This window comes from Osmerus eperlanus, chromosome 6 (genome assembly GCF_963692335.1).
Source record: "Osmerus eperlanus chromosome 6, fOsmEpe2.1, whole genome shotgun sequence".
In the NCBI taxonomy this organism is placed as follows: Eukaryota; Metazoa; Chordata; class Actinopteri; order Osmeriformes; family Osmeridae; genus Osmerus; species Osmerus eperlanus.
The window spans coordinates 13,365,567-13,377,634 of record NC_085023.1 but is presented as its reverse complement, the minus strand read 5'-3'; the positions used below and the strand labels follow the sequence as shown (position 1 = coordinate 13,377,634).

At 42.7% G+C, this 12,068-nt stretch overlaps 3 protein-coding genes across 3 annotated transcripts; 1 reads left to right on the top strand and 2 right to left on the bottom strand.

Annotated features, from left to right (window-relative positions):
• Positions 1-1,148: 1,148 nt before the first annotated feature.
• snx5 (sorting nexin 5) lies at positions 1,149-6,803 on the bottom strand. Its single transcript, XM_062463687.1, has 13 exons — positions 6,631-6,803; positions 5,966-6,070; positions 5,766-5,876; positions 5,349-5,470; positions 5,081-5,204; positions 4,549-4,644; positions 4,310-4,415; positions 4,138-4,213; positions 3,981-4,020; positions 3,782-3,868; positions 3,459-3,618; positions 3,287-3,372; positions 1,149-2,982 (listed from the first exon to the last, which is right to left on the bottom strand). Exons 1-13 carry the CDS (start codon positions 6,664-6,666, stop codon positions 2,932-2,934), a joined length of 1,200 nt encoding a protein of 399 aa, XP_062319671.1. The 5' UTR covers positions 6,667-6,803; the 3' UTR covers positions 1,149-2,931.
• Positions 6,804-6,849: 46 nt separating this feature from the next.
• Positions 6,850-8,688, top strand: mgme1 (mitochondrial genome maintenance exonuclease 1). The gene is made up of 4 exons (XM_062463689.1): positions 6,850-7,644; positions 7,751-7,994; positions 8,107-8,239; positions 8,326-8,688. Exons 1-4 carry the CDS (start codon positions 7,101-7,103, stop codon positions 8,458-8,460), a joined length of 1,056 nt encoding a protein of 351 aa, XP_062319673.1. The 5' UTR covers positions 6,850-7,100; the 3' UTR covers positions 8,461-8,688.
• A 503-nt stretch (positions 8,689-9,191) lies between these two features.
• Positions 9,192-11,983, bottom strand: LOC134022272 (oocyte zinc finger protein XlCOF6-like). Its single transcript, XM_062463655.1, has 4 exons — positions 11,717-11,983; positions 11,433-11,595; positions 11,250-11,326; positions 9,192-11,075 (listed from the first exon to the last, which is right to left on the bottom strand). The coding sequence occupies exons 1-4, from the start codon at positions 11,876-11,878 to the stop codon at positions 9,276-9,278; spliced, it is 2,202 nt and encodes a 733-aa protein (XP_062319639.1). The 5' UTR covers positions 11,879-11,983; the 3' UTR covers positions 9,192-9,275.
• Between the last annotated feature and the right edge of the window lie 85 nt (positions 11,984-12,068).

The following is a 12,068-nucleotide window of genomic DNA, read 5'->3' as shown; positions in this document are numbered from 1 at the left end:
CCTTAGAAAGTCTCTAAGCTCTCTGTGTGGTGGTGGACACATTTTCTGTATAGTACACACACACACACAAACCTTCACATATACAGGAAAACACATACCCTTATCTCACAGCACATTTCCCTGTGACCTTATGGATATATTTGGTGGCAGTGGGATATCGGGGGGAGACAGGAAGCCAGTCTAATGTGGTCGGGAGTTTTATAAGGTTATCATAATCAACAGTAACAAAGTCCTGTGCATGTGGCAAACCTAATGACCAGGGATCCTACTGAACAGTATGAATGCATTAAGTTAAGGCCAAAATGTAGGGAATACGGCTCAGAAGGTACAACATGTAGTTATTGTGAGCAAAGCAAAGTAAGACTGGGTGAACTATAATCTCCAAAGGTACCAAAGTTCACACTGAACTTTTTGGCAGTTTGTTTAGGAAGTGTTAGATATATAGTATATGCTTTGCTGGAGGCAATTCCCAAGAGCACTGTGGCATTTCTTGTTAACTGACCTCACACACCAGACTGTCCGACCTAAATGTCCATGATGGCCAATTACTTTAACAAGCACAAAACACACACACACTGCAACAATGGCAGTAAAAATGCTCAATATATTCCGTCAACAAATCAATTTGGCAATGTGTTTGGTAAAGGCCTAGATAGTGAGAAAAGGTTAAGGAGTATTACACATCTCTGGTTTTGTACAAAACAATGAATCTTATCATCGTAAAACCTCAGCACGACAAGGTGCCCAGCCAACACATTTGAGTTTTTATTCATGACTAATCCATTCCAGTTTGCAATTTCATCCCAGGCAATCTGCAGTATAAAACGTGACATAATGTGGAATGAGAGAACTAAAAAAGCATCGTTATGAAAATCTAAATTTTTATTTCGTTTTTGATTTGCCTTATTTTCCCTCTTCTGCAGATCACTGCCATCTTGTGGTGCACAAAAAACACATTGCTCCTTTTTAGACAATGCACACTGACAGTCTTTCTAGTTTTGACCTTAAATACCTTTTTTTAATCCTGTCCTGAGGCAACAAGAGGTCCTTAAACCTTCATCCGGGCTGAGCACAATAGTCATTCATTTTAATCTCTTATTAAAAGTATTCTCACCAAGCAACAACAGAAATGTCCAATTCAACACAAATAACATTTTGGAAAAGTTTTTAATGCCATTATTGCAAATGTATAAAATCCAGATGTTCTGTAAGAAAACCACAATGTAAAGGCATTTACTCAGCTGGGTTTCATTACAAATACATTCAGTTATCAAAAAACACTCTTTCAAAACATCAGTGGGGACTTGACACATTATCAGAGTATTTACCGTCATAGTGCATTTTTACATGTATATCACTGCTTTCAAGACTCATTTGAAATCAAATATGAACCTTCTGGTCCATTGGCAAGTTTATACAGGTAACAAGGTTTGGCCTAAAAGTGAATATTTTGTTGGTGGTGTTATCAGTAACAAAAGTATTTGGGGAGCCATGGATGGAGGAGGAGTTAGCAATTCAATTCACTGTAGGTGCCACACTGGCTAAACACTGAGAGCAATGTATAACTGGTGAATTAGGTATGATGGTGTGCATCAGACACTGTAGCCCTCTCAGACAAACGCCATGTCCTTCTGAATAAGTGCACTGAGCTAAGTTACTGTCCAGGAGTCAGAAATAGGAGTTGAACACAATAAGTGTGTTCACCTTGTATATTGTGTAGTGTATTGCTTATCAATCACTTTTGTTAAGTATACATTCATTCAAGTACACAAAACACAAGTGCCTAATACAACAAGCACATGCTACTGGTGGAATGAGGAGATGACTAGCCTTCTTCCTGGAACACAGTTCTCCCTGGTGTCATTAGTATGATGACTCACTGTCACACTGTGGGAGGATGACTTACTGGCAGTCAGCCCACTACTGCATTACATGTCAATCTCAGGGTGTGGTAGGAGGGTTTAGGGTGGACCACCAGCCTTCATTTACTAGTAATGTCATTTTAAAGGCTCCAATCTAAATGCACTGAAGAGCAACTGAAACTAGGGCAGAAAAAAATGATTTCTAATCTCATCAAGAGAACTGTGCATCTTCAGACAAAAAGCTGACTGAAAGGAATGTGAGCAAATCTCATGCTACTATTCCTGAGGTATAACCATTCCCATGTGCTAACACAGCAAGCTTCTCAGTCCTGATTTATGAAGAGCACTTCACTGGAAGTTTAGCGGAATCTGGCTTGGTCACACTCCGATCTCACTCCAATCCCTGAGGACTTCCATCTACAGTAGGCCAAAAGCTCTAACATCACAGCTCTTTTCAATGCATCTTTTCTTTCAAAATGATTTCCATGGGTAAACATTAGACAAGTGCCAACTGTCAGTATCTAACCTACAAATTGTAAAACAAGTATTCGAGTGACTAAGTGGTTAAGCAATGGAAAAGAAACAAATGAAAAACTGCATTTCAACTCAAAGGAACCTCCATGTTACAGAAACCAAAGCCACTCTGTCTAGTTAGCCATTTTGTGCTTAGGCTTATGTGAAAAAGCAAGGGGTTAGAGCCTGTTAATTAAGCAAATATTATCTCACAAGCCAATTTCCACCATCTGCATACAAAACATGGTATAACGAGAGAATGCAAGCATACATATTGCCAATATAATCCATGATGTAAAAAATCAAATGGAAGATCATACAGGTGCTGGTCGTCACTGTCCCTGAATGCAATCACAAAGGGTGAGGACTTTTTGGGGACATGGAAGAGAGAGAGAGAGGACAGAACACTGGGGTAGGGGTATAGGGTACAAAGCTGTAAACATGGTAGCAGACAGCTGGCCCAAGTGACATCTGACCCTGGCTAGGGTGGAAGGTGTCCATGTGTCCTTTCAAAAGGCGGGTCACTTGGTGAAGGATGGAGAGGGGGGTTCACGGGTCAGTTGCTCTTGAGCAGCTCAATGCAGCCCTGCAGAAGGCCCACATTGTTCTGGGGGTGTCGAAGGAAAAAGAGGCTTCACTTTAACGTAGGTACATGGAATACAATATCTTCGCAAAAGCTTTAGGGTGACAATCTAATCAGGTCTTTGAGATATCGTTAAGGTGTGTTTAATGAATCCACAGAAATAGGGAAGTTGACATTATAAAAGAACAAAATAGTATTATAAGATGATTATGTTTTGTGTATGTTTCGTTTGTTTTGTTGACATCCTATAGAAAAATAAACCTGTGTTTTGAAGAACCTTTCCATCTACATAGAGGTAACATGAGGATCTTGCATAGATAGAACTCACCTTAGCATGTTTTATCTCCAGCTCAGCCATCTCTATGAGGTTCTTCCGGAAGGCCACAACCCGCCTGCCCTTGAAACTAGTGAGCTCTGCGAAGGAAGGTTCAAGATTTCACTTGAAACACCAACACAAACATGACACACCAGCCCAGTTACACAGCCACTGTCCTGCTGACCTTTCTTCCCAGACTCTGAGAGTCTGTCAAACTTCTTCAGGCACTGTTGCTGGTGCTCCTCGGCCTGGGCTATGTCTTTGCTCCTCATCCGGGCCTTGTCCAGGGCCTTGTTGGAGTTCTCGTAGTCAGCAAGGGCACGGGCTCGTCTGTACAGAAGGTCCTGATAAACACACATACCATGTTGCTGTTATACCTCAAATGAACCATATGGTAACAACACAAAGCCTTGGCAATTCAGGTAAGATGGCTGACTAAACTTGAACGGAAGCTGTCTGTGTGTTATACGTTTGTGGTTCTCTCTGTAGCAGAGGGCTGCAGCTCACCTTGGCAGCCTGGATGTCCCTCATGTAGTATCTCAGGAGCTCTGTGAGTTTCAGCTCCTGGTCAGATGATACTCTGCCCTCCACTTTCTGCAGGGTGGTGACAAGAAGACAAAAAACACAACGCATGTATTAGAAAAGATTTGAAGAAGTGGGTAAAAGTGTAGGAAGGTTGAGCAGGACAGAACAAAAAGACCCTTACCCTGAGCTTTTCAAACAAGTCAGCAAACTTCTCAATGTGCCTTTAAAGTAAAACAAATGATCAAATGTCCAATTGAATCTTCAGTGTTGTTCTTGATCTCTTTGTCACATGAAAACCATGTAGTGTTTCTCAACACATATTTGTCATTGGTACTCACTTTTTAAGTGCTGTGTTGTCGTCAGCAGAGAGACTGTTCAACGTGGCGGAGATGTGAATGTAATCGTCTGCTACATCTACGCAGAGGGACAAGTGAAATCAGTGGATCATTCCATAAATCATGCATTGTTACCATGCAGGGGAAAAAAACGAAAACCACTTGTCATTTATACTTTTGTGAGAGCGTGTCATTTTCTCAGCTTTGGCTGTAGAGTCTTTAATCTTGCCAAAATAATCCAAAAGGAAGACTTTTTCTTGCTCAAAGAAGTCGTCAACTTCCTGCAACAAACAAACCCCGCCAAAACAAGTTTAAAAGCAAATTTAAAAGCAAAATGTATATAATGATTCTATAATATATAATAATATGAAAATCACAAACACATTTTTTGTCCAAGATATGCAGAAGCCACACCTTTATCCCTGAGAGGATGACTTCATCAGCGGTCTTAACCATGTTCTTGAAGAATCCCCCAAACATCTCCTTTGCATTTTTTCTCCGCACAGTCAGCTGACATCAACAAAGAAAACAACAATAAGAAATCTCAAGAGGCAATGTCGGATCACATTGATATGAATCATTCTAATAACGTATTCATTTAGTCGAGGCTTCTATCCAAAGCAGTGGATCCGACCTTCAACCTCTTGATCTGCAGTCTGATTCTCTACCACAGAGCTACACCCACCCACATGAAGTGCATTACAATGGAATCCACACTGAAACCTGCTCATTCATAACGAGAATGTCAAAACATTATTTCCGAAGCTAATTAAAACCCTCAGCTGGATCGACTACAGACCAAACCAGCTGAATTCAGCAGGATCCGTTTGTCCTTCCTTCCCCCCTTTAACACCCCCCGCCCCATGCCATTCTCTTAGCCCCATACCGCCTGACAGGGAAAGGAAGTAGGTTAAGCACTTGAAAGCACGTGGTCAGTTGGACTCACATCCTGGTCGTACTCCAAGAATATCTGGAAGTTTCTGTCCTTGCTTAGAACAGGATGAGAGGACAGTCTCTGCAGGAAGATTTCATGGACCTGTACGGTCTTCTTAAACACCGCTAGGTACTCACTGAAATACAGAACATGGGACATTCCCACATACACAGGAAATCATGGCTGCAATGATTGTATTCACATATCTAAAACAAACACTTTCAGTCCAATTTGACTGACGAATATTGGCTGGAATTTTGTGGGAAGGGGCCAAACGTACGCCTCCAGCTCCTGCTTCATCTTGGTGTACTCCTCCTTGGTCATAGTGGCTTCACCCTCCCCTAGCTTGTGCATTTTGTCCCTTGGGCTCTCAAAGTCTGGCTTTGGAGGTGCTGGCGGAATCTGTAGAGAGTAGGAGTAATAAATAAATGTAAATGTAGGAGGAAGGTGGGAGGGACACAGAGAGAAAGGTAAGAGTGTGAGTGTAAGATCCTCCTAGCTGTCAGCCAGTCATGTCACAGCATGCATTGCAGGATATTATGTGTCTTTACAACTCTCTAAAACTACTATGGTCCATAAAAGAAACTTATTGCATCTTTCCACTAACTCTTTCAGATGGTGAGGAAAACCACAAGCACAGAGATACAATAAATATTTGTGGATGTGTGTGAGCAGGATCAACTAAAGATAGACTTACAATGAGACCAGCATAATCCTCAGTCTCGACCAGTGTATCGTGAAGCCAGATAAAGTCCTCATGCTGTCTAGGAACAGAAAAATCCTGCTTCTGGAAGGAACTGAGTGTTGTCTGAAAAATCAGATTAAATACCACCCCTAGGATTACTAGAGATATTATTTGAGTAATGTAGGCAGAAGATTAAAAAAGGCACTCTTTACCTTGGTATGGACAGTAAACTTGACTTTGTCTCTTTCACAGAGTGCATCAGGAATGTCAATGAGCAGAGAGGCATCATTGTTCAGGTCCACAGACACTGAACGTGCCTACATCAGAGAACAGTAAAGGACAGTAAACGGTAACTAACTGCTGCATTATAAATTATTCTAAACTTCTCGTCTTTGAGATCAACAACTTTACTAGTCTGTACTAACTGGACTGGACTAGATCATTAAAGTGGTGAATATCAGACTGGAATGCAACCGTATAAAAAAAATCTATTAATATTGGCAGACTGCCGTAAAGTCATGTACATGTACTGTATGAGAATGGACAATGAGGGCAATTCCTCTCGTGTGCTTCAGCAACATTACAATTACAGGAAGTATCCACTAAAGCTACTGTAGCTGCTGGCTAGCTAGTTGTTACAAAGTGCACAAAACAGTCGGTACTTTCTGCGAAAGCATTGCATTCAAAATGATCGAGCAGAGAGAAATAGACTGGAGGGTTGACTCGGTGCAACAAAGCATTGTAGCAACAAAGAAAAACCAGCTGGATTGTGATAACTTGTTAAAACGGCTAGCCTAGCTAAACAGCTAATCTAAAAGATCTGTCTGTAAGTAAACACAATTGTTATATGATACGTAAACGACAACGAGTCATTTACCTTGTCTTTTTCGCTATCATCAATGGATGATGTCATGATCGAAAGAAAAAAAACTTGACAGGTAGTCAGTAAAAATAGTTTTAAACGTTGCTACAGTAGCTAGGCTCACCAGGCCAGATAGCTGTCAACACGGTGCCGTTCCTAGTTTACCACTAGTCTTCACTCTTCAGGATTGACCCATTTCGATTTTTGTCCTATGACTGAGGATGATGGTTAGATCCCGCCCTGAATGATTTTGAATGGACATTGTCGACTTCACAATCCCAACGATTGCGTTTGCGGTAAGTCAATCAAACACGTGTCTAGGCTACATACTGATCTGGAACAAACTCATGCAACTTGCTAGCTGCCACCAAACTAGCTATAGTTCAGTGTCTTGAATCTAGCGTTCAGATGGGGTGATAATCATTTGGGTTAGGGTTAGTGCTCGACCTGTTTTTGACTGTTTGTGACCCCACAAATGTGCGACAATGCATGCTTACCAAACGTTGAGATGTGCCCCGCGCACGCAAACAAGCAGACTGGTTTTAGGACTGGCCTCACACTTCGGATTCACGTCCTCTGTGAACAGCTTCTCCACATCACATTCAAGCAGAGCACGTAAGAAAAACAGTAAATACAGTGCCGTGGATAGTGAGCGATATTCTTCACTTATCAAAACGGTCGTTTCCTCAAAAGTAAGTTGTCAAACCCCAGAGACCCTACAAGAAGAGGATTCTTACGTCTATGGACCTGTTGTAAAATCTCAAATACCTTCTCAAAGACTTGTACCTAAAGCACCAAAGATCCATCACCCTTTAGTGAACCCTGACAGGACGTGTGAAATGGGGGAACGTGTGCCAGGACCTCCAACGCAAATCGGTTTACAGAGGGGTAAAGGCATGTACTCGGTTCCTAGTGTGACTCGCATCCTTCAGCAGACAATGTCCCCAGAGCAAGTGTATGTTTTGGAAAGGTGGAGGAGGAGGATGATTGCAGAGCTGGGAGAAGAAGGCTTTAAAGAGTACAGTCAAAGTAAGTAGACCCCAATCCCAAGTGTATACGTTTAATATAGAAGTCGGAAAGCATCATATAAAGTTATGATTGTGTATTATAATAAATCAGATGTGTTTATGTTAAGATCTATTCAGACAAGGGAAGCTTTTTCATACAGCTGTGGAGAACTTTCTGGGACTGGTAGATGAGACACCCGGGGTAGACACAGAACCTAAAAGGATGTCAGAATGTCCACCAGAGGCAGAGGGCTACATGGAGAGTATCCGTCATGTATTGGAGGATGTCCGTGGAGTGAGAGCCATCGAAAGCACTGTAAATCATGCAACCCTTGGCTACCTGGGCATAGTGGACTGTGTGGCCTATTACAGGTAAAACAACAATGTGGCCTACTGATTATTCAGGACAACACCATCTGTGCTCATCATCTTTTAGTTGCATGTTTTTAGTCCCCAGTTTTCTAAAACTCGTATTTTCTTCGAGGGGTGTGCGGTGTGTCATCGACTGGAAGACTTCAGAGAAGCCCAAACCTTACCTCAGTAACACCTATGACAATCCTCTTCAGGTGGCAGCTTATATTGGGGCCTTAAACAATGACGACAACTACGGTTACCAGGTACGACTGTCATCACCCTACCCCTCCATTGAATGAGCAAACCCTCTTTTGCTATCGGTACCGGATCATCCACTGTCTCCTTTTAGGTGGAAAATGGACTGATAGTGGTGGCCTATAAGGATGGAACACCAGCCCACCCTCACCCAATCAGCTCCGAGCAGGTTCTGCGTTACTGGGAGAAATGGCTGGTCCGCCTGGAGGAATATACTGAGGGAAAGTGATCTCAGTCATTTCCTGCTTGACTGGAATGAATCCTGTGACCTGCTTTACACAAACACTGTGTGAACAATGTGTTTGAATGATCATGTGACCTACCAACTTCTGAGGTTGGTATGGAGAACACCGGTGTTGACTGTGCGGTCTTGAGGCCTCACACCAGATTGACGTCAAGCTATTATACATCATTGGTATCCCACAATTTTTAAAAATAAATATATATTTTTATGTTGAGTACACTTCGCTTTCATTTTGGTAGAATACAGAAAAAAAATATCCTTAATTTCATTCTTTCACTTTAAATGACAAATTCAACTAAGGCTGGTGGTAAAATCTCCACACCAAAGGCACCTGGTTCCTGAACTGGTGGTTTTCTGATCTGTAGATCCATCAGTATTTGGACACACTGCACCGTGTCTGAAAAAGTATTACCGAAGACAGACATAAGGCACACGTCTGTTACTGTCAGTAACTGTCACTGATAACATGGTTTATTTCATATGACAACAGAATCTAAGTCAAACCAGAAGTCAAATAATATTTGCACTTATGTCAAAGACACAATAAATGGGTAAGGAGGCTGGTTGCCTGAGATTATGCCTCCAAAAATGGTGTGATTTCACATACATTTAATGTTACCAATAACTACATGGGGAGCACATTGATATGTGGTTTGTTTCATACTGTGAGATTAATTAAGACAAAACGTGTGTAGAAATATACATTAAGTAAAAGCATTGTTGAACAGCATTTTATATTAAATAAGCTACAGTATTTGAGCTCAGTAGAGACTCAATTTACCAACATTATTGTTGGAACATTATACATTATGCTCAACAGCACACTTATGTTTCTTTAGATTCCGCATACAGGAGAAACATTTCCCACATTGGGGGCATATGTAAGGTTTTTCCCCAGAGTGCACGTACAGATGTGCTTTGAGATTGTTGGCTTGGCTGAAACTCTTCCAACACACGGTGCACGAAAATGGCTTCTCCCCCGTGTGAACTCGGCTGTGTCTCACCAGGTTGTGAGCCACGCTGAAGCTTTTGCCACAGATCTCACAGACGAAAGGCTTTTCTCCCGTGTGAGTTCGCTGGTGAAGATTAAGGCTGTTCTGTGTGCCGAACGTCTTCTGGCATAGAGGGCAGCTAAATGGCTTCCCCTCCGTGTGTGTGAGTTTGTGCGTGTTCAAATATCGAACGGTGCTGTAGCTCTGGCCACAGATGTCGCAGGTCAAGTGCTTCCCCCCTGCATGCACCTGCCGGTGGCTTCTAAGAGCGTAAGGACTCGGAAAACTCTTTCCACAATCCTCGCAGGCGTGATTTATGTCCCCTGTGTGCATCCGTTCATGATGTTTGAAATACTGAGCAGATCGGAAACTCTTCCCACACTCTGAGCAGTTGTAAGGTTTCTCATTCGTGTGTGTCAACTTGTGGACCTTCAGGGAACTGTTTTGGTTGAAGCTCTTCCCGCAGACGTCGCATACGAATGCTCTTTCTCCAGTGTGAATGCGCTGGTGGACCTTGAGATAGCTGGATTGGGTGAAACTCTTCCGGCATACCTTACATGTGAATGCCTTGACGCCAGTGTGAGTTTGCTGATGACGATTCAGGTTGGCCATCAAAGCAAAACTCTTCCCACACGTCTTGCAATTCAACAATTTCTCTCCGGTGTGAACTCTTTGGTGTACATTCAGGGAACCTTTCATGGAAAAGGCTCTGCCGCATATGTCACATATATAAGGCTTGTCCCCTGTGTGAGTCCTTTCGTGACACCTAAGGCCGCTGCTCTGACTGAAACGTTTGCCACAAATGCTACATTTAAACCGTTTCTGCCCTTTGTGAACGGTGAGCTGGTGCACTTTTAAACTCCTTTGACTTGTGAAACTCTTCCGGCACGTGGCGCACTCGAACGGCCTCTCCCCTCTGTGCGTCCTCTGGTGTTGCACCGCGTCGCTTCTTCTGTCGAAGCCCCTCCCACACTGGCTGCAGCGGAATCTCCTCTCTCCCTTGTGGACTGCTATTCTGTGTGCTCTGAGACTACATTTAGCAGGGAGTATCTTTTCACATAAACCACATTTGGTCTTGTGCTCTCCTTTAGAAGCCACCTGGTGTTCTGTAAGATGGCTGGGGGTGCCAAACGTTTTGCCGCAGTATGTGCACATGAATCGCTTCTCCCTCTTGTGTACTACTAGTTGGTGTACTTTGACACTGTGTTTGGCTGAAAATCCCCTATTACACTGTGTGCATTTGAACGGCTTCTCTCCACTGTGCACTAGCCGGTGGGCTTTGAGATGACTTTGCTTCTTGAAAGCCTTCCCACAAAGGCCACAGTTTAAGTTGGAGGCCGCCTTGCCAGATTTCACATGGTTCTTCTTGCATCTCCTCGGTCGCAAGGTCATATGAATTGCAGTGGGAGCCATGTTTCTGTGATCACGGACACTGTATTTAGGAGCAGGATGGTGTGTTTCTGGAGGTTCTACCGATGACAGCGGTGTCTCCATCTCCTTGTCTCCCAAGGGCTCCTCCATGAGTTTATCTTTGGTCAGCGATCCCGGTCGCAGTCTCTGTTCCTGCTGAATGCTCCATTGAAGACTTTCCATCTCATTGTCTGAGGACTGTGAGAGAGATTGGTAGTACAAATAAAATACATTTCCATTAATGAAATAGCAGTCATTCGCCATGTGAAAATGAAAAAAGTTACTATGAATATACAGTCTAGAGATACACTGTAATAGATTACTGGATTGAACATATTTGAAGAAATTAAACACTTGGTGCTGAAGGCTTACCTTACTGTAGTAGGGGACTCCTAAAACAGACCCAGAACCCACCTCTGTGATCTCTTTTCCATCTCTACTGGTGTGCACTGAAACACGATGTATAGGATTTCAATGCGTGCACCAATGAACAAAATGTGAAATTAAAGTAGACGTCACAAAATGTATAGGTCAAGAAACAAGAATATCGTCCACCTTTCTCTGTTCCTTCCATTCTCGACCGTTCATCCGTTCCCCGATGAAGATTCTCCCTTTGTCTCACAGCCATCTCCGAGTGCAGGGCAGAAGTATCTTCAAATATGAGACAAATTATCTTCTCCATGGCCTCTTTGGTCAGTCTCTTCATGATGGACAACAGCTATGGAGGGCATAAGTTTAACTCCACAAGTTCTAACATGCCATATCACATGCAAAGTTGCAAAAACCTAACTTTGAGTCTACTACTAAATGTAGCTAACTAGCCAGCAAAGTAACTTTACCTCTGGTTCTTGTACTGACCGGCTTCTTGGTTCGCTGTCATTGACAAGCCATGCCATTTCAGAAACAGCAGTGCGTTCTTCGTTAATTCTACTTATTTCACGAACAGCTTCGTCTACTAAAAGTTGCATTACGGTTGCAAGTTTATCATACAAAGTCGTCATTTTACTATACTCAAGCAAACTGAGTTACTTCGAACTGAACGGTTTGAACGGAACGGTTGTTTTGATCGTAAAGTGATTTAGTAGCAACTTATTACGACAGTCGGTTGTTTACGCTTCAACGTTCCAAATGGACTGCTGCCATCTAGTGGTAGAGTTTCCAGGACATGTAGGCTACGGTTGGATGTTTTAC